Here is a 22,531-nt window from a genome sequence, read left to right as displayed (position 1 = left end):
GGTCACAGCTCCAACAGCCCCTTCGGGAGCCCCTGCAGGAAAGCAGCCCCCTCGCCAGCACCGCTGCCCCTGCTGCAGCGAGAGGGCACCCGCCGGCATTTGAACGCACCTGCAGCCCCCACCAGCCCCACTCATACCCGCTCTCACTCCCGCTCCCTTCTCGCCTGCTTCGCTCCCTCCCCTCTTGTACGTCTCCCTTCTCCTGGCCTTTTCCCACTCTGGACTCCGATTGGCTGAGACAGCCATCATTCCAATCCATCCCCGCCCTCCTCCTCAGGACAGCCAATAGGCGGGCCGGCCTGCCAATGGCCTCTCAGGGCTTCAGGCAGCAGCAACCTCACAACAGCAAAGAGTAGCCTTGCAAGCAGCGGAGCCCTTCCCCCCCCCCTCCATCAAGGTGGGCTCTGCCCCATGGCGTAGCCCAGACCCATGGTGAGACCCTGCCCCATAGCAGGGCCCTGCTCCCCACCCCGGGTATGGCCCCGCCCCCATGTGCCCCCCAAAAGCTGGAGAGGCCCCACCCCCTCACGTGGCCCCACAGCCCCCGCCCTGCACGTGGCCCCGCTGCCACACACGGCCCCTCACCTATCACAGCCCTGTACATGGCCCCGCCCCCGAACGTGGCTCCACCCCCTTTCCCGGCCCCGCCCCCGAGCGTGGCCCCGCCCCCTCACCTGGCCCAGACCCTGCAGTCGGAGCTACCCAAAGCGACCATGGAGGAGCTGGAGCTGCTGGCAGAGGCTGGGGGTGACCTGCTGCCACCAGGTGGGACTAGGGGGACTGGGGGGGACTGGGAGAGACTGGGAAAGACTGGGGGGGACTGGGAAAGACTGGGAGGGACTAGGGGGACTTGGGGGGACTGGGAGAGACTGGGGGGACTGGACTGGGGGGACTGGGAGAGACTTGGGGGGACTGGACTGGGGGGACTGGGAGGGACTGAGGGGACTGGGGGGGCCTGGAGGGAACTGGGAGAGACTAGGGGGACTGGGAGAAACTGGGGGGACTGGGAGAGATTGGTGGGAACTGGGAGAGACTGGGGGGGACTGGACTGTGGGGACTGGGAGGGACTGGGAGAAACTAGGGGGGACCAGACTGGGGGGACTAGGGGAACTGGGAGAGACTGGGGGGACTGGAGGGGACTGGACTGGGAGGGACTGGGAGAAACTAGGGGGGACCAGACTGGGGGGACTAGGGGAACTGGGAGAGACTGGGGGGACTGGAGGGGACTGGACTGGGGGAACTGGGAGTGGCTAGGGGGACTGGACTGGGGGGAATGGGAAAGACTGGGGGGACTGGACTGGGGAGACTGGGAGGGCCTGGGAGAGACTGGGAGGGACCGGACTAGGGGGATTGGGAGAGACTGGGGGGGGGACTGGACTGGGGGGACTGGGGGGACTGGACTGGGGGGAATGGGGGGAGTGGGAGAGACTGGGGGGACTGGGGGGCACTAAGGGGAATGGGAGAACTGGACTGAGGGGACTGGACTGGGGGGAATGGGGGCGACTGAGGTGTACTGGGAGAGACTGGGGGGACTGGACTGGGGGGGCTGGGAAGAATGGGGAGATGGGGAGGACTATGAGGCACTGGGAGGGCCTGGGGGGCACTTGTTGGGCAGGGGGCACTGGGGGGGGGAATCACTGCAGCGGTGTGTGGGGGGGCACTTGGGGGGCAGCAGCCCCACGGCGCCGCCCGGCCCCATGGCGCCGCCCAGCCCCACAGTGGAGGGGATTCCTGAGGAGGTGGCATCGCCCCCACCCCCCAGTGAGCACTTGGGGGGCACTTGGGGGCTGGGGGGGGCCTGGGGGGCAGCGGGGCACATGGGGTGCTGGGGGGCGCTTGGGGGGCAGCCGCTGAGCCCGTCTCTGCCCCACAGTGCTGAGAACCCCGGAGGGGCTCGTCCTGCCCCCGCCACCCCCCAACGTACATGTGGGGCTGGGGGGGAACTTGTGGGGCTGGGCAGCCGTGTGGGGCTGGGGGGGGGATGTGTGGGGCATGTGGGGCTGGGGGGATGTGTGGGCTTGGGGAGGGGCTGGGGGGAGGTGTGGGGTGGGGGAGGTAGTGTGGGGCTGGGGGGGATGTATGGGCTGGGTGAGGACGTGTGGGGTGTGGAGGGATGTGTGGGGCACAGAGGGACGTGTGGGGCCGCCCCAGGCCCCCCCGGCTGGCACTGCCCCCCCCCACGACTTCTGGCCCCAGCTGCCCCCCGAGACGCTGCGAGAGCAAGTGCAGCAGTTCCAGGCCCACTGCCGCCCCCTGGTGAGCGGGGCCCACGGGTCCGGGAGGGGCCCTGGCATCTGGGGCAGGTGGCCCAGGTGTCCGGGAGGGGCCCAGGCATTCGGGAAGGGGCCCAGGCGTCCAGGAGAGCGGCCCAGGTATCTGGAGAGGGGCCCACGTGTCGGGGAGGGGGACCCAGGGGTGCAGGAGAGGGGCCCAGGTATCTGGAGAGGGGCCCAAGCGTCTGGGAGGGCGGGGCGGGGCGGGGTCCAGGCGGGCAGAGGCGGGCAGAGGCGGGCCAGCCCCCGTGGCAGCAGACTGGCTCTCCCATGGAAGGCCTCGCGGCTGGAGCAGGATCTAGTTCTAGCCCCTCGCAGCGACGCGTAGGGCAGCAGCCTCCACGGCCGAGACTGAAACGACCCGATGACTTCGAATTTGGGAAAATCCTGGGTAAAGGAGCTTTTTCTACGGTAACTTTCTAATAAATTCTACTCGTTAGTCTGCCAAATATCTCAGATAAACTTCCAATTTTGGTATGCAAGTAGCACCAGTAAAATTTGCACATGGGAAACCAGCTTGGAGAGTCAATGAGCAGGGCAGAAAATGGTTTTGAATTCCACTATTCAAATTACACGTTGCGCTGAATGAGAGCACTGGGTTTCCTGGATCTTTTTAGATCATCCAAAGTTCTATTCTGTCCTGAAAACTTGATGCTTGGATTTTTAGGAGACCATGTTTCTGAATGCAAGTTTTTGATTGCAAAAGCTTAATATGATTCTCTGAGCTATCAGAAGGGTTGGACCAGGGCTGGGGGCTTGTGTCATATAAGGGCTCCAGAAGGCCTTGGGAAGGGCTTCCGGAAGGCAGACGGTCAGGACATAAGACTTAATTCCTTTATTTTTATTACTATTTCTATGTTCTAAGAGGCAGAGGGGCAAAGGTGGTTTAATCACTGGAGTTTAAAATACAGCCTTGTTTTGTTTGCTTGCTGTTGAACTTCTGGAAATTCAAGATGGATTTTATTTTATTTTATTAAAACTTCCAGTGTCCAGGGCATCCCACAAGAATTTTTTACTTTATCATTTAAATAACCTACAAAGCAACTAAAGAGCATTTTACATCAATCACCACAGACGTATATAATACATATAAAATTGTGACTGACATGAAAAAGATATGGAACAATTAATTATTCATGGTTTTACAACGAAGGCAACTGCAAGAGCGTAAAATGAAAGCATTAATTTTTCCTTCCCATCGATATAGTATGATACTTAGTAAGCAAGCGTCTAGTAGTCATCGGGAGGAGTTTGCACGTAGTTGCATTGCCCCTTGCAGTCTGCAGGTTTCCCTAAAGGATCCTTCCGAGTTGCTCTCCCCTGGGTGTAACAGAGCACGGTCCTTCAGTGACTTCAGTCTACTTCAGTGAGACGATTTAATTTCCGTTTCTGCTGGCATTCTCTGGAAACTGTCGCCACGTTTCTTGTAAATAGAGAAATTCAAAGAACCTAATTCAGATGAAATAAGTTTGTTTTCCAGAGTTCTGCTCTCTGTTCACTGGTAGATTTTTTTTTCCCTTCCCTGTTTATCTCCCCCGAGTAGGTGAAGTGCACTCAGGTGGGCAGCGGGAGAAGCTGAACACCATGGAAGTGTTGAGGCTCGTATAGCTCTCTTTTTTGGTTTGTTTTTCACAAGCAGAAGTTCGGTTACCGCAATTTTCTGGGCCTCCAGTAGCACGAGTAAAAGCGTGTTCAGGAGTTACAGCTCTCCCTGCCTATCGTGTCCTCTGCTGACCATGGCAGTGTCTGGTTCACTGTTGCAATGTTATGATTTTATAAACTCACTGACAGTTTTGGTATGTTACTTGGGACCAGCCAGTTCCAGCTCTTCTCTCCAGAGGTAACTCCACAGGAGACGCTTGCTTGTGCTCTTCTTTCATAGCCCTCGAGTAAGTTAACAAACTGTTGCAGGAGGACTCGAGAATAGTTGTTTTTTACTATTAAAACGAAATGGGGGGAAAGGGGAAGCAATGGCCAATCTGGCCAATTCAGCAATTGATTTTTTTTTTTAATTAAGAAACTTTAAGCTCAAGTAGCTTCAGTCTCTGGCCTGCTTCCTGCAGGAAGGAAGCACACTTGCGCTTGTGTATCTATGGTGCATGTATCTTCATGCTACTATACCATCTCGCAGACAGCTTCTGTTTTTTTATAAAGATGGTTGCAAATTCAGAGGTCTGTTGATGCTCCTCAGGATCCTCACCAGTATTCTGATTGAGCAAGCGTTTATCTCCAAAAGCAAGGGCCTTCGTATTTACACGACTCCAATGACCACTTAGTGACTCGGACATTAAAAGAAACAAAAATTTACTCTGAATTGTTACGAATCTGTTACAAATCTGTTCCATTTGCATGGGCTTATATTAAATTCCTATAGACTCTGCCTGGTTCTAGGACTAAATTTGGAGTTCATCAGAGATGTGTGTGACCAGCCCTCAGCACTGCACAGCTTTGCAGTGGCAACTGCCTTTAAACCTGCGGCTGAGACAGGTGGTTTTACAAACGTGGGCAAACTCTGCCTTCGGGCCCCCTGGTTATTGCTCCGCTCTTGAAAAGCAGTGAAAATGCACTTGATTCATAGACAACTTTCATAAGAGAATTATGAGTATTTGGCTAAATAGCAGCTTTGTCTCTGGCAAGCTGAAGCATTTATTCAAGCTCAGAGTTAGGCGTGGACACGATGTCTGCCAGGGATATCGGCAATTATTTCTGCTTTGGAGCCTTCTTTTGAAGGCTCTTTGCTCGTCTTGGTTCTCCAATTTGAGGAGTCTGATTTTTTTTCTGTTTTGTTGTTACCCGAATTTGGTGCTTACACGTTCTGTGAGTCTTTCTCCAGTTTTATCTACCTTAGATGCTTCTAATCCCTTTCTGTAGGACTCACAGTCCTTATTCCTGTCCCTTCCTCCCACAGAGTGGATGAGATTCGAGCCCCTTATAGTATGTGTGGTGTTAATATGCACCCCGCTGTTCTCTCTTCTTTCTTGTAATGCCACTATTTTATCTTATTTTATTTTGTGGCTTACTGGTTAGGACAAACTGAGACCATGTGGTATACTCGAATGCGTTCAGTGGAAGGAAACCTAAGAGAACCAAAGGATTTTATGCTGGGGGGGGATCTTTGATCCTGTGTATTTACCTAACACAGCTGCACAATATGAATATGTAAAGGACAGGAAAGATCGAGTTTTACAGATGGGGATTCTTATGGCAGTGAGTTGTTTTATGAAAATAAAAAGATAGCCATTTCCAAAATGCAGAAAGAAAGCAGTATATATCTGGCTCTCTGGCTATTTATTAAATAATGAGTTTTAAAAGTTGCCATTCTCAGGAACTTTCACGGTAAACTTGACTGATGAAACTTGGCCACAAACGTTAGAAAAGTTATGAACGTTCTTGCCTGATTTGAATATCAAAGGTGTACGCAGGAGAATTTCAAAAATTGTTTCTGTAAAGACAGCTTGGAATAAACTGACTGTTTAGAGTGAAACTTTTAATTGATTAAATACTGTGAACTTCTGACATGTTTGTGGAGTTGTCCTTATTTAGAAAAGTGAAGGTACCTCTCACTACTGCACCAAGATTACATTTTTTTTTAATACTGAAAGAGTGTCATGGTGTGCACTTCTGTTTTCACCTTGAAAAACCAGCTGACTTGGAAAGGATCTTATTTAGAATCTCCGTTTTTCCAAAATACCTCGTGTCAGGTATATGGAATACGATTTTGTAGTACGGTTATAATTGACTTTGCAAGCGGGTAGGATAGAGTGAGAGAAGCGGATTAGGAACAAGCCTTGTGCAGTGATTTTTTTTTAATTGTTCTTGCATGATGTGGACATCTAACCCTGTATTGGGATGGCGACAAACCTGAAATGGGGGAGATCCCTCCCCCCAAATTTATTGTAACATATTGTAACTAAGTTACTGCCTGGATTCGCATAAGAGGATTTTTCAGAGTATCTTAGAAGTTGCCTTTTATAGAACTTCTTTCTTGAAAGACAATTTGTATTTCCGGAAAGATAGTTTATATTCTTCTAAAAATATTTCCCTCTAAAATGTAGAGCTACTTAGTTAAAACTTTATCCCGTGCTTCTGCTATTTGGAAATCTCTTATTCCCTTTCTTTAACTGTTTTTCCTAACAAACGGTATATATCTAACAGCTGTCTTGCTTCTCCCTTTTAATCTTTCACAAAAATTTTGTTTTTAAATCTTTGCCATTTTTGCTATGAAAAAGTACAATGTATGGCAATTGACTTCTTAAAAGACCTTTACTCTCTCTTTTTTCCCCCCCCCAGCAATTTACTTTGTTTTATGTTAAAATCTTCCAAACTCTTCTGAAGACAAAATAAAATGTGAATTAATGATCACCCAAGCAGGTTTATAGGTCTTTTAGCAAAACAAATGGCGTTACTCTGGACAGAATTTCTGCAGAGGTCTCACTGAAACCAGCATAATACAAGCACATGCTCAAATATTTTGTTGGCTGGAGCCACGATAGTTTATTCTGGGCAAGGAGAATGTTAAATACTGGAAGATCAAAATCGATGTTGCTATATGTCTTTAATGAACAGCTACGGTGTGTTTTCTCTCCTGTCACAACAGGTTGTCTTGGCTCGAGAACTGGCAACTTCTAGAGAATACGCCAGTAAGTACCGACTCCTTCAGCATAAATATTTTCTTAAGATACTGTATCAATAGAGTTATGTTACGAAATGTGCAAAAGTAAGATTTAGGATCTTTACGCCAATTTTATCGAACAAAATTTGCTTGGATGAACTTCGTTTGGTTGCTGCTCCTCTGCATTTTCACTCTGTCTTTCGCATTAAGTTAAAATTCTGGAAAAACGTCATATCATAAAAGAAAAGAAGGTGCTATATGTGATGCGTGAGAGAGATGTAATGTCCCGCCTGGATCACCCCTTCTTTGTGAAACTCTACTTCACCTTTCAGGATGATGAAAAGCTCTGTATCCTTTGAATTTCAGTATTTGCTACTACGCTTTCTTAAAAATAATAACCTCCAATTTTGATTCCTTTAAACAGCAGCTAATGAATGATGAAAATCAGATATTTAAAATATTTGGACACAAATGTTTGAGATGCAATTTTTGCAGCCATGCTTTTAATAATAAAAATTGAGTGATTAGAATGAGTGTGCCCCCTTAAGGAGAAGTGGGAAAGGTGGGGGTGGGAGAAGCTGAATAGAAATTAGTGTTCATACAAATTCTAAAGGAAAAATTTTAAAAGTTCGTGTTAAAAAAAAAAAAGAGTATTTTTTCCTGGGATGTGTGTGAAATGTTTTACTTTTGATATAAATTAAAATACCAAAATTCTTATATTTAAGATCGGAGTAACCAGCTGTGTTTACTATTATTTCTCATTTAATCAATTAGGTCTGCTATAGGGTTTCTCATGTATAAGTGCTTATAGACCAGGCTGAGTGAAAGAGCACTGAATCTGTTTGAGCAGCTGCTCCTGAATCTTTGCCCCAGCAGTAGGTGCGAAGTGCAATTTCGTCTGGAAAGCTCATTGGTTTGCAGCTGGTTTGGTTGGAGCATTTTTGGTTTTTTGCTGTGAAGGGATTGTCAGTAATGTGAATTTCCTCCTAAATATTTTGCAGTGTAGACTTTTACTCATCGTATACAAGACTAACTTTTTGTAACCTTCCAGATGAATGGCAATAACAAGCTTAGATTGAATGTTTGTTATGACTGTAAATGGTTTTCTTTGTAGTCAATTATTTGTACAATTTAAATCAAATCTTCAGATGACTATCTCGGGGAAAATTATGGTTTTACCTCCTATTTAGTCTTTGTTATGCTTACGAAATTAGGACCTCTGTCCTGGGTTTGGGATGCATTTAATAAGAACATGTTTGGGCTTGTTAGTATGTAACATTTCAAATTAATGAGCTTCTTCCCTATTGCTCCTTTCTTTTTGTTCATTATTTGCATTCTTGTCTTCAGAATAAGGTGTGGGGTTTTTGTTGTAAAATGTCCTAGTGATAGACCTTAACTTCTTGCGTTCAGATTTTGGGCTTAGCTATGCCAAGAATGGAGATCTTCTAAAGTATATACGCAAATTTGGCTCATTCGATGAGCCCTGTACCAGGTTTTATACTGCAGAAATTGTGTCAGCCCTGGAGTATTTGCACGGGAAGGGAATTATTCACAGGTAATATACAAAATTAAGAGCAACGTGCTTTTGATTATGCTCAAGGTATTTTTCTAGAGATGTTCTTAATGAAACCTAAACCAAACATGGACTTTGTGAAAGCTAATAAGAACATAATAGTGTTTCATTAGTGGTAGTACTGTTAAGATAACACGGGGAGCTAAAGAAAGCAAACTTTAGGAGGAGGGCTGATCTCCATTACTAGACCAACTGATCTGGCTGGAAAAATAGGAAAACTTCCAGACGTAGGACTTGCATTCCCCAAAGCTTCTCTGTCTTTTTCAAACTGGGAGATCTGAAAATGAGGTTGGCTTTTTGGTTAACCTTTTTTCTTTTTTTTTTCCCCCTATGATATTATGCAGCAAAACCACCTAAATTTCTGTTTGTGCGTGAATTAGTGTTTAGCACTTGGTTGGTAAAAGTAAATTGATGTAAGCCAATTTTCACCGAGTGACCCATTTTATCCAATTTCACTGAGTGTCCAACAGTTGGACAAGAACTAGGTAAATGGTGAAAATTAGCCGAACGTTTTTAATAGGACTTTTCCAATTGTTCAATTATATTGATACTGTTATCTGGATAAGCACATTTTGTCAATATTGAGTAAATGTAAATTAAAACTGTTTGCAATAGTCAAATGAGCTTGTAAGTTTGAGAAGTATGAGCCACAGAACGAGTGTTTGGGAAGAAATCTGTTGCATCTATAGGTTTCTAAGCAGTTGTTCATGGAACAGTTGATGGTTGTCAAAAGCTGGTTAATCATAAATCTGATGATAGCATTTTTACTACTTCTAGTTATATTTAAAAGGACAAAATATTTTCCTATTATCTTTCTGTGATATCTGTTTCTTTATGAGAATAGGATCTAAAGGGGCTGTGTATGGAAATCACTGAAAGTGTAAAATTTTCTGGTGGAATTTGAAACAGGACATACGCTACAAAAAAGTTCGTGGATTCCCAGGTTCACTTTTATTGTGTTACGTATGGGTTAGACTGAAAGAATGCTTCTAAAATCAATATTGCACGATCATCAGTCTTACTGAGCGTGTATTGGAAATCTTGTATGATACAAGGAGTGTGTTACACTTGCCTTTGTGTGAAGATCACTATGAGAAGCTCGAAATGAGAGGGAAATGTGATCAGAGAACTCATTGTATGGTTTATTTAATTAGAAGACAAAAGCTCTAGCAGTGCCCGAAAGCTCTTGGGATTTTCTGCTGCTTAAGGAAATACGACGTCAGGCAGAACCGCCTTAAGATGACAGACTGCTCTCAAAGACTTAGGGTGGAGATAGATTGTATGTGTATAGATGTTTATGTAAAATTATGGGCACAGAAGTTCTTGGAGTTCAGTAAAGGGAAATGTGAAGTCCTGCGCTCAGGTGGGAATAACCTCTTGTGCCAGTGCAAGCTGGGGGCCGACCAGCTGGAGAGCGGTTCTGCAGAGAAGGCTCTGGCTGCCCAGGTCATCAGCGAGCTGAATGTAGCCCAGCACTGTGCTGCCTACGGCAAAGAAACCCAATGGTATCCCGGGCAGTGTTAGGAAGGGTGTTGCAAGCAGACTGTGGGGAAGCGATCGTTCCCCTCTGCTCAGTGCTCTGCAGGCCATATCCACAGCGCTGTGTCCAGCTCTGGGCACCTCAGCACCCAGAGAGACAGCGTGGACCTGCTGAAGTAAGTCTGGTGAAGGCAATAACGTGGTTAAGGAGCATATGAGGGGAGGCTGAGAGAGCTGAAGCTGTTCAGCTTGGAGAAGAGAAGGCTCAGGGAGGATCATCTGAGTGTGCATAAATCCCTGCTTGGGAGAGTGTAAAGAAGATGCAGCCAGACTCTTCTCAGCGGTGCCCAGTGACAGGACAAGAGGCAAAATGGGCACAAACTGAAACAGAAAATTCCACCTGCACACAAGAAAACACTTCTTCACTGTAAGAGTATTTGAACACTAGAACACATTGCCCAGAGAGGTTGCAGAGTCATTGTCCTTGGAGATACTCAAAACCCGACCGGACACAGCCCTGAGCAGCCTGCTGTAGCTGCCCCTGCTTGAGCAGGAGGGTTGAACCGGATGATCTCCAGAGGTCCTTTCCAGCGCCAACCGTTTTGTGATTCTATGATAAATAGATATAAAAAATACACTGAACAAAACCGTTAAAAGGATGTTCTATTCATATGCTTTCTGCTGGTCTCAACCTCTTACAATAGGTGTAGGAGAATGAACAGAATTATTTTTCTGGTTCGGATATCTTAATTACTTCATTGCAACAGTTGTCTGTGCTGGTCCATAGACTTTAAACCCCACTGCTAATTGCAACTGCACAACCCAATACTTTTTAATAACAGGAGACCAGTTGATGTAATCTGAGGAAAATAATGCTGCGCAGCACTCCATAGAAACAGCTTCGGTCTCATGGTGATTTTTTCTTGATGGTGAACTAAAAACAGTAATGCTCCACTCCCTGCCCCAGCTTCTAAGTCTTTATAAGCACCCCAGTATCCTTCTTAGGAAGGAAGGATGTGGGCTGCTCTTGTCAATCGAGAAAACTTGGTATGAGGTAGTTAGCATTGTAACAATGTGACCCAGTGCAATTTTTTAAATATGTATTTAAATATATTTTTAATCTGTTACTATCTTTTTTTGCAAAGTGAATCTCTGGACATCTAACTATATATTGTTACATGTGGGTGTGTGAAACTGAGCCTTGGTTTTACGTGCAGCCAGAGGCAGTGATCATACAAATGGTATGTGTGCATTTGAAATACAGATTACGCATGGATTTTTAAGTGGCAAAGGTAAGTGTGCCACTGTTAAGAGTGGAGGTGTGTTACAGTTTTCATCCGTTCTAGGCATTTAGTTTTGTTAGCTGCTTTTGTGCTCGTTTGACTTGAGTGAAGCTCTGCACTGTGTGCAAGTGGGTCTGGAATATCTTATTGCCATATCAGTCTATCAGAAATGATTTAAATTAAGGTTTGGGAGTGACTGATTTTTGGATTCTGTTGAACAAAACACAGTAATTCATTTTGTGATTGACTAACTGTCCGTTACATCAGGTCTTTTTAGAAGAAATGGAAGTGGAATGAGCTTTGCAAAATCTGTTAGCGTCAGTCTGCATCTTGATAAGTACAAGTCAAGGAAAAGATGGCGTAACGATGTTTTCAGGATGTGTTATTTGTGATAGCATTATCTGTATAATCCACCTAGTCTGTTCTGAAATATGAGTTTATATGCTATTTTTGATATAAAAATCTACCTTTTTCAGGGACCTTAAGCCAGAGAACATTTTGCTAAATGAAGACATGCACATTCAAATAGCAGACTTTGGAACAGCAAAAGTGCTATCTGCAAACAGAAGACAAGGTGTGCAGTTATTCACTTGTCACGTGGCATAGCTGGTGGTGCCTCAGGATGTATGTCAAAATGAACTTATAAAATTATAACCTTTGAGTTAGTCGTTACCCCATAGCCACCAAAAAAATTATTTAGGGATCTTAAAACAATTTTCACTCTGCTTCTGCTTCAATTATGTCAGAAGAATTAATATTTGTTTCAGTGGTATAGCCAAGTAAACTACCAATTATCAGAAAGGATATTTTCTTTGGGAGCTAAACTAGTCCAAACGACCTTTCTTTTGCAAGGCAAGAATGCAAACAAATAGTACGGCTCACCCGAAACAGCAAGCTGTTACTCTGTGCTTCTGTATTTAAGCCCCAGTTAATACTGAAGTAGCTCAAATATAACAATTAAGAATTGTTGTTTCCTTTGTTGCTTGGTGTTAACTTCAGCGAATTCACGCTGCAAATCGTGTCTGGAAGAAGCACAAGACTGAACTGCTTTTCGTTCACCAAATCTGACTTCTGCTGAATAACACGTAGTAAAAACGGAGCGCAGATTTAGAAGGGACGCGAACTAGCAGCATCTGTTGCTGTCCTTTGACGCAGTTTAAAGGAGGTTGTTCAGCTGATTGACTGCTGCTCCTGAAAATTTAGGCAATGGGATAATATTGACATAATTGAAAGATAATATTCTTTATGATAAATGTGATTTTTTTTAACCAGTATGTAATTAGTAGATTTTCATTTTGCTTCTTTTTAATAAAAAAAGCCTAACTTCCTGAACTATACACATCAGTGAGATAAATTGATTTGTCTTGTCCAAGTAGTTTTTGTGAATGGGAAGGGGAAAAAAAATTCCCTGTGGGTTCTTGATAAGATTACATAATTTTCAATCTTTTTTCTTTCCCCGTAAGTAGGTATTTGCTTAACTCTTTCACTTCTCTTCCCAGCACGGGCAAACTCATTTGTAGGGACAGCGCAGTATGTTTCTCCAGAACTCCTGACAAAGGAATCTGCCTGTAAAAGGTGAGAACTCTCTGTTGTGTCTGAGAATTGTACTGATTTCCATCAGGACACTATTAAATGGAAACAATATTTAGTATTCCAAAGAAACGAGATGCTTTACTATAGAGTTCCTAAAAGATAGTTAAAATATTCTTTCGTAGCAAATATTACTCCTTGCCTTAGTTGAGTATTGCTCCTTATATGAGTGCTGGTTTTCTCAGTGGCTCTTCCCTTTTGGGGTCCTACAGACAGGATTAGGTGCTTCCAGGAGAAGATGGTGTGTGCACTGAAAAGTTTAATTCTACTTCCTCCATTAACAACAGCAACAGAAAAACCCTCTGTTCTACCCAAATAAAACAATCCTTTTAATTCTACTTCATATAAACCTGGGTTAATATGGAAAATCCTGATGTAAATGCATTAATGTCAAGGAATGAAGTGAAATTATGTAGAAATTATGCTCAGTGGAAGATCTGTCTGCTTTGTTCATGCTGTGTTCTAACTAGCAGACGCTTAAATTGTTTGTGCATAGTCTACAGGCTTATTATAGAAAAATATTAGCTGCTATATATATATATATGTTTATGTATGTATATATATTTTCTGTCTTTCTTTCAAAGCTCTGACCTCTGGGCTCTGGGATGTATAATATATCAACTCATAGCTGGGTTGCCTCCGTTTAGAGCTGGGTAAGAGACTTAAGTTACCTGAATACATTGACTTGGTTTTGTTTTTACCTTACTCCCAGTTCTGAAGTATAACTTACTGTAGTGTATTTTCGGTGTAACTGACATGTCTGCTTTTACTCGTGTATTGATTTAGATTTCCTTCCTGAAGTCACGAGGATGCTAAGACAAGTATAGCTGGAGTTCCTGGGAGAGAGTGCTAAATTTATCCTAGGATTCCCTGCGTAGTTTCTATCCCTGAGGAATCCGTCTTCATGAAGAGAATATGAGGCTCCCTGTATTGAGCCATTTGAACCTTTCCCGTTATTATTCAAGCATCCAGTGCTTACCAGATCATACGTAGAAGACTGTTTCCCCTTAAGTATGACAGAGGGATTTATGGGAACTCGACTTTTAGCTTGTAGATCCCCCATTTAATATCTATCCATCTTGCACACTGCTGAGATGAAAGAATCATGTTGGAGACTCAAGAGAACTAATGAGAGAGCTAAGGGAGAACTGATAACTAGAGCTATTTCTTTCTCTTTTGCAGAAATGAATATCTTATATTCCAGAAGATAATAAAGTTGGAATATGACTTTCCTGAAAATTTTTTTCCCAAGGCAAAAGACCTTGTAGAAAAGCTCTTGGTAAATACTTGCTCTCGTTAAATGACTTGATGATGTTGAGAACATTCAATATATCACGTGGTTCTTTTTTCCTGAAGGTTTTATTGACTCTATCACAAACTTTGTAGGAAGACCAACTCTGAGTATTACTGACTGTGTAGAGGAGCTGATACCTGTCATTAAACAGCACTTAGAAATTTTTGTATTTGAATTCTAAAGTTTAGACAGGAAATATATCTCAGGCAAGTGGAAGCAAATGGTTTGAAATGCTGTTCAGTACATACAAAATTTGAGATTCAAATATTCAGGTTTACATGGTACTCAGGTTAATTCTTCACAAGTTGCATAACGTATTATTTCCTTGAAAATAGCGTTGTGTTTATCACAAGAGATGTTATTCGTTAAAATACGAACCAACTTGCCTTGCATTTTAGAGCACTTAGTTCACGTCTCATTATCGTATCAGCCAAATAGTTATTGTCTATGTGAATGTTTGTCAGAAAAGGGGGAAAAAAGGAGAGGGGACAAAAAAAAAGTCTTAATAGTGAGATATAGCAGTGATACTAAAATGAATGTGAAGAAAACATTTCTGTTGGTTTTAGGCTTCTTGAAGCTGGATAGTGTGGTGTATTAGCATGGGAAAAAAAATGTGACTTGCATCTTGTATTTTAATCAGTCTCCTCATATTCCAGACATGTATGTTCAAGGGAGTAAGACCAACTGGTTTTAAGAGTTTCTGCACGTAGCAGCACAAATGTGAATGGTCCTCGGCCCTTGTTCAAGAGTTCAGTGTGACTTTTGAAAGTTTTTTTTGTTTTATATGCATTAATTAACTTCATTTTAATTTATTCAGGTTCGGGACGCTACCAAGAGATTAGGATGTGAAGAAATGGGAGGGTATGGACCTCTCAAGGCTCATCCCTTTTTTGAATCCATCGTATGGGAGAACCCACATCCTCAGACCCCGCCAACATTCACAGCATACTTACCTGCTGTGTCAGAGGACAATGAAGACTGTTACGGAAATGTATGTTTGTCTTTTGCTATAATCAGCTCTGATGCTGCTTGAGATTGTTATAAAGCATAATCACTGCTTTATCAAGCATTTGCGGTAAAACTACTGCTGGTTGTATTTTAATGAACAGACTTCGTGAACAGAATTTAATAAACAATTAATGGGCAAAAGTTGAACTAGTCAACACTTTTCTGATTAAGCTGTTGCTTGGAAGACATTCGAGTTTGCTTGCTTTTGGCCAAGCAAGCTTCTTGTGAGAAGTGCCTGTCATCTATGGAGTGGGCTGCCTTCGTGTCCAGAAGTGTGCTGGACCAAAGTCTTAAACTAAAAGCAGCTGTAAGTGTTCATAGCAAAGGAAACTTTTAATCGAGCAAGCAAGCAACACTAATTTCCAATTTTTCCCTCCTTTAGTATGACAGTCTCCTGAGCCAGTTTGACTGCGTGCGCATTTCTGACTCTGCCTCTTCCCATGCTCTGCCTGGCGTAGAGACGAGTCCCCCACAGGCATCAGGATGCAACATTGAACACTATATCCATGAGCTTGACAGCAATTCCCTTGAGCTGGACCTACAGTTTTCTGAAGATGAAAAATGGTTACTTCTGGCAAAACAGGCTTGTAGAAATCCTTGGTAAGCTCTTTTGAGTGTAGTTATTTGTTATTTGCATTGAAGTAAGGAATCAAGGAGAAAGTTATTTTGATTCAAATTAATTTTTGTGCAACTTGACATCTTCAAGTGAACAGTTATAAACTTAGATTTTTCTTGCTGTTTAATTTTAAAGCAGTAGCACCAAAAAAATCTCTAATGCTGCATTTCTAAACTTTGCAAGTTCTAAAAGACATGGAGGACGTGTATGGGATGGACAGAAATGACACTGTGTCGGTGCTGAGAAGTCTGCGCCTCTGCAGAGTCCTAGAGCGAGCTAGATTCCTTCGTTCTCACAGCTGATACGAGTTTTTTGAATTATACTATTCTGTTGATACCTAACCCAAATACTTTCCAGACGTGCTCAGCAGCATTTCTCTTCACTTTTGAGAAGAGTTTCTCGGTTGTGACTTTCCTGACAGATTCTAGAAAATAGCTGGTCAGGATGGAATAAGGAAAAGGCCAAAACTCATCTATTAAAGTTGTTCATGACTCTGAGAAAAGGAGACCATGAGAGAAAAATGGAGAATTACTAAGTTAAAATAATGGTGACTGTTCTGTGGAAGAATTACTTGTGCAATAATAGTTATTTTTCTTTCTTTTAAGGCATCAGTTTGTAGAAAATAACTTAATCCTAAAAATGGGCCCTGTAGACAAACGCAAGGTAAGGTTTTTTCTTTTTTTTTTTCCTTAATCCACGTAGCAAAAGTTTTGTTGTGACTTTCTTGCGCATTTGCAGCATGGATGAGGAATCTATTTTAAAACTTCCTTATTTAATCTAATTGTGTCAAACTCATTTATTTTCATAGAAGATGTAGTGCTTTCCTTTAGAGTTTTTTTCTTTAATTTTGCGGTATGCTCTTTTTTAAGAAAGGCAAAAAGTGAATGTGCTGTTGGTGCTTTCATTTCAAAACCACAGTAAATTTTCTTTCCCTCTCCTCCCGTTTATCTGATGCTCCAGTAAATACTTTATCTCGATGCATGTCTGCCTGGGGATTGAGACACTAATATTTGGAGCTAAAATACAAGCCCATGTTGTTCTGAACTGTCATTCTTTTTCCCTGGATCTTATTAGTGCCCATATCCTGACAGAGAGAGAGGAGGTGGCATTAGAACAGCCTTAAAAATTCACAGTGATGTAGTATGTAGGAGTAGCAATGGTCTTAGTTTCTGCCAGCTCTACAGGAAAGTAGATTGTCTTCCAGCTAAGTTATTAGCTCTTTACTCCTTATTTTTTGCAGAAAACCATGACTGCTTAAAATCCTACTTGTGTTTTGCCATATGGTATTAACGCACCGAGACACGGAGAAAAAGAGGAGCGAGGTCATATATGTGAAGTAAAAGAAATTCCACAGCCAAATTATCTTCCCACTGAGCTGTTTTAATTCTGCTTCCATCGAATTCGGAAGTTCACATCCCCATCTCCCCCTGCCCTCCCTCCCAAGCCAAAAGTCTGTGTTTTGCCAACTAGAGCGTGTTAATTTGGCTGGTTTACAGCCTATAGATCTTCATCGTTAAATAACCGAGGATCTCATGGTAACCCTCGTTTCAGTGTAGTTGCAGAGACCCCCCAGACTGGAAACAGATCTGAGCATTTTAGGTAGTTTTATCGTTTATGCATTTTGTATTGCTGTTTCTACTTCTCTCGTTAGGGGTTGTTTGCACAGCGACGCCAGCTGCTGCTGACGGAAGGGCCCCATCTCTATTATGTGGATCCCGTCAAGAAAGTCCTAAAAGGGGAAATTCCCTGGTCTTTTGAGCTGCGCCCAGAAGCCAAGAATTCTGAGACATTTTTTGTTCACACAGTAAGTGACTTTCTTTCTTTCTTTTTTTTTTTTTTTACGAGCTACACTAAGATTCTAGGAAAACTATTGTGAATTGTTAGAAACAATGAAGAATTTTTTTCCAGAGAAGATTTAATTCCTTAAATATAGTCATTAAGTGTAAGATTACTTTGACTGCAGGTTACTAGCCTTAATAGCTTAACAAAAAAAAGAACGTGTCTTCTCTTGAAGTAAGTTTTAAGTTTTATATAAGTATAAATACGATGCAAATAGATTTTGTGGTCTGAAAAGAAGTACTTAAGAATGACTTTTGAGATATAGCACTTCTTGTGTAGAGTGGCTCACAAGTAGTATGCCAACAATATATTGTCAGTTTGTTTGACTACTTATCTCACGAATATATATATTGTTATATATATTATATATATGTATATTTTTTATATATATATAATATATATAAATTTAATGGTAATTAAATTTAACTTTTGAAAAGGCGATGAACCGATTCTGAATATTTATTTTATTGGTAGGTGCAGAATATTTGCTGCTTTTTGGGTTAACCGTGTTGGGAATACTCATGGGGATGTTGTTCCCTTGTAGCCAAACAGGACGTACTGGCTGAGGGACCCGAGTCGGAACGCTCATAAATGGTGCGAGAAGATACATGAAGTTTGGTGGCACCGATACCAGCAGAATGCTGCTAAATGATGAAGCTTACCCAAAATTTCCCAGTCTCCCCGCTTGCTGCTAGAGCTCCACGTGCAGCCGAGAGAGGGATCTTCCCAACCCGTCTATTACCCATCTCCAGGGGAAGCGTATGGCTGAAATCCTCTGTTCTGTGTTTTGTTTTGCTTTGTTTTGTTAAAAGCGAAAACTCAACGGAGTTCAGGGTCGCTTCGCTCGCTCCCTGCGCTCTGCTGAGGCTTCCACGTGCGGGTCACTGCGGCGAGGATCGCCTCGTGCACGTCAGCCCCGTTCCCGTGCAGACGGGCAGATAGACCTTGTGTTACAGCTTCATTTCAGAGCGGTTAAAGCCGACCCACGTGCGCACACCCCGAATCATGTGCCGGCCTTGCATTTTACGGGGCTGGAGTTTTCTGTTACTTTCAGATGATCATTACACTGTATTTCATCAGGGAGCTTTTATCTGCCTCTCCTGAGCACCACCTCTGCTTTCTCTTCCTCCCACCTCCATCCCCAGCTTGTTGGGATGTGGCGTTTGCAGCCAACTCGGCTGCACCCGTGCATAACTCCTGGTACAGTTCTGGTCGCAGCATTTACGTGGTGCTTTAATAACTATGTGAATGGATCGGATGTACGTGTCTGGCAGACAAACTCCAACGATAAAGGTTGTGAGAGAGTGAAATGTTGAATGTTGATCATGGCATTCCTTCCTTGTTTTAAAAGCAGTATAAACATCGCACCTATTTGTTCATCTCCTACAAACACCATCTTGTTGCCTCTTGAGGCCTGTTACGAAGTGCTTTTTCCTTCCACCAAAGGAAAAAAGTGTTCTGCTGTAACTTTCAGAAAACTCACAGACTGCTTTTTTGTGGCTTATCAGGGAGTCTCAGAAAACACATGAGTATCAGATTTACTCGCACTAGGAGAGGGAGGTTTATTGTGGCTTAAAACAAATAAAAAGCCTTGTGTGGTTAAACTTGTTGACGATTCAGTCCTTAGTTTCTCCCAGTCTTTGAAGGAGAGTGCAATCGCTTTTACTTTTGGAAACCTATATTCGTGCAGTCATCCTTTACCTGATCCCACCATACACACGGACTCGAGAAGAGTCAATCACCAGCTCACAGTGCCCGGTGTTAGAGGAGCTGAGGTGTCTGGTGAGTGAGGGGGATGAGAAATGCCGACTTCCCAGCAGAAATCTCCCCTCAGTGAAGGCAGACTCCTGGTCAGTAAAATCTGACCAGCGCCGTATGCTTTTATTAACCCTGTAGTTCAGAGGTGCCATGCTGAGTTTGTTGTGGTGGTATCCAGTCATTCTGCAGCTGTTGAACTCTACGAGAGGGAATTCTGCAGACTCTGGATTCAGCCTTTGGTGCAGAGATGTGGATATATCCCAGATCTCATACCAGAGAATCCGGCACTTGTGGAGCTTCATGATGCTACAGCAGTAGCTCCTGTGCCAAAACTTTACTGCCAAGTGTCTCTGGCAAAGTTGTGCTGCTCATAGTGAACTGTTTAACATCAGTAGGAGCTGGTGATCCAGAAGGTGGCTCCAGAAGGGCCCAGGCGTCCGGGAGAGGAGCCCAGGCGGCCATGGAAGCAGCTCAGTTGTCTCGGGAGGCGGACCAGGCCTCTGGGAGGGTGCCCAGGTGTCCGAGAAGGGGGGCACAGGCATCCAGGCGTGGGGCCCAGGCGTCCGGGAGGGTGGGGCGGGACGGGGCGGGGCCCAGGCGTCGGGGAGGGCGGTGTGTGTGGGGAAGAGACGGAACGGGGCCCGGGCCTCTGGGGTTTGAGGGGATGGGACGACGTGGCTGAGGGAGGGGGGCCCAGGCGTCCGGGGGAGGGGCTCAGGTGGCTCCAGAAAGGCCCAGGTGTCCGGGAGAGGGGCCCAGGTGTCTGGGCGAGGCGCTGAGCCGCCCCCGACCCCCAGGGCTGGCCCTGCCCCCACTGCACCTACTGGAACGAGGGGCCGGGGCCCCCTGGTAAAGTGTGCGCCCGCCCCGGTGGCCCCTCCCCCACCGTCGCCGCGCGGCGCTGGCAGCGTGAGTGCTGTGACGTCATCGCCCGGGGCCGTGACGTCATCGCCTGGGGGCAGTGACGTCATCACTCCGCCCCGGCTCGGTCCCTCAGTGGGGGGGGGAATCCCCAGGCCCCATGCAGTGGCCTCGGGGGGTGGGGTGCGGCTCTTGGAGACCCCAGGGTGCCCAGGGGGAAGGGGGTGTGGGCTGGCCCTGCCACGTGGCCGTGGAGCGGCCCCAGGGGTGGCTGGGGGGCGTCTGTGGGTCCCTGGGGTGTCACCTGGGTGTCCATGGGGGCGTCCCTGGGTCTCTTGGGTGACTGTGGGGTGTCCCTGGGGTGTCCCTTGGGTGTCCATGGGGCCCTTGGGTGTCTGTGGGTCCCTGGGGTGTCCCCGGGTGTCTGTGGGGGCGTCCGTGCGTCCCTGGGGTGTCTGTGGGGATGCCGCCGGCGCTGACCCCCACCCCCACCCCCTGCGCCCTGGGCGCTCGCTGCTGCCAGGTGGGCGGGATCGGGGGAGGTGAGGTTTGGGGAGCCCCCTCGTGTTGCCATAGGGTATCACTGAGCCTGCCTGGGTGGCTGCCGTGGGCGTGGTTAGGTGCGAGGGGGCGTGGCTAAGCGTGAGGGGCGTGGTTAAGGCTGGGGGCGGGGCCTGTGGGGTGAGGTGTGGGGAGCCCCCTCCTGTCCCCAGAGGGTAGCACTGAGCCCGGCTGCGGGCTGTCGTGGGCGTGATTAGGCGTGAGGGGGCGTGGCTAAGCGGGAAGGGGCGTGGCTATGGCCGGGGCTTAGTGTGAGGGGGCGTGGTACGGCCGTGGGCAGGGCCTGGGGGTGGGGAGTGGGGAGCCCCCCCCATCCCCATGGGGCGTCGCCAAGTCTGGGTCATACTGGTCTGTACTGGGGGGACACTGGGGTGGAGCTGGGGCGGCTCTGGGAAAGCTTTTAGGCCGTACTGGTCTTACTGGTCCATACTGGGAGGCACTCGGGTGGGGCCCAGGTGTTTCTAGAGGACCCCCAATCCATAGTGGTCTTACTGGTCCATACTGGGAGGCACTGGGGTGGGGCCCAGGTGTTTCTAGAGGGCCCCTAGCCCATAGTAATCTTACTTGTCCATACTGGGAGGCACTGGGATGGGACCTAGGTGTTTCTAGAGGGCCCCCAGCCTGTAGTAATCTTACTGGTCCATACTGGGAGGCACTGGGATGGAGTCTAGGTGTTTCTAGAAGACCCCTAGCCTGTAGTGGTCTCACCGGTCTGTACTGGGAAGCACCAGGAGCAGGGAGCAGCGCATGCTGGTGCGTACCGGCGTGCGCCGGTGCATACTGGTGCATGCTGGTACATACTAGTGCGCGCAGGTGCGGGCGCCGGCAACGTCTGGGCCACCCTGGGGCAACTGCAGTGCCGGTGCCTGGTGCCTTTCCGGAGCCGCCTCTGGGCTGCCTATGAGCCCTCCCTGGACCTCGAGGGCCCTGACCAGCAGGTCAGCGTGCATGCTGGGCGGGGCTGGGCAGCACTGGGAGGGGACTGGGGGTGTTGGGGGGGGCACTGGGAGGTGCTGGGTAGGGGTTGGGGGCACTGGGAAGCAACTGGAAGGTCCTGGGAGGGTGCTGGGGGGCACCAGGAGGGGACTGGGAGGCACTGGGAGCGGACTGGGGGTCACTGGGGGATGTTGGGTGGTGGCTGGGGGCACTGGGAGGGGGCTGGGGGTGTTGGGGAGGTGCTGGGTAGAGGCACTGGGAGGCAACTGGAAGGGGACTGGGGGATGCTGGGGGGCCCTGGGTGGGGCGGAGGCACCGTTGGGGGCGGGGAGGTTGTCGCCCCTGCCTACCGGTGCCTACTGGTGCGTACCAGCGCATACCGGTGCATACTGGTGCTCACTGGTGTCAGCTGCCACCCGCAGGTGGTGGTGCGGCGGGTGCTGGGCAACGTGGCCGAGGCAGTGGGCTGGGGTGTGGGTTGGGGTGTGGGGTGGGGGTCCTGGCTGCTGCCCCCCATGTGTGGCGCGCCTCGTCAGACCAGGCCTTCGCGCGATGCCTGCTGCACTGGGAGTGCGGCTGGGCCCTGCCACGCCCCTGGGTATGTGTGGGGCGCGCCGTGGGGCAGAGGTCCTGTCTGCGCCCCCCACGTGTGCCTGCGCAGGTGCCGTTGCTGCCGCTGTGCCAGGGCACCATGTGCTTCTGCCGACGCCCAGGTGGGTGTGCACACACGCGCCTCGCACGTGACTTGCAGGGGGGACGTGAAACCCTCGTGGGTGGGGGGGCGGGAGGGCTCGTGCCACTCGCGTGGGGGACCTGAAACCCTCGTGTGACGGGTGCGGGGGGGGGGG

The 22,531-nt window shown here is 46.7% G+C and overlaps 1 protein-coding gene across 1 annotated transcript; it reads left to right on the top strand.

Annotated features, from left to right (window-relative positions):
• Window positions 1-602: 602 nt before the first annotated feature.
• LOC134149732 (3-phosphoinositide-dependent protein kinase 1-like) lies at window positions 603-18,219 on the top strand. The gene is made up of 16 exons (XM_062592938.1): window positions 603-765; window positions 1,874-1,926; window positions 2,197-2,256; window positions 2,532-2,684; window positions 6,871-6,913; window positions 7,096-7,233; window positions 8,296-8,440; window positions 11,697-11,794; window positions 12,720-12,795; window positions 13,395-13,463; window positions 13,993-14,089; window positions 14,922-15,095; window positions 15,495-15,712; window positions 16,334-16,391; window positions 17,380-17,532; window positions 18,112-18,219. Exons 1-16 carry the CDS (start codon window positions 603-605, stop codon window positions 18,217-18,219), a joined length of 1,806 nt encoding a protein of 601 aa, XP_062448922.1.
• Window positions 18,220-22,531: the final 4,312 nt, after the last annotated feature.

Source organism: Rhea pennata, chromosome 21 (genome assembly GCF_028389875.1).
Source record: "Rhea pennata isolate bPtePen1 chromosome 21, bPtePen1.pri, whole genome shotgun sequence".
Classification (NCBI taxonomy): Eukaryota; Metazoa; Chordata; class Aves; order Rheiformes; family Rheidae; genus Rhea; species Rhea pennata.
This window is presented reverse-complemented; position numbering and strand designations above follow the sequence as displayed.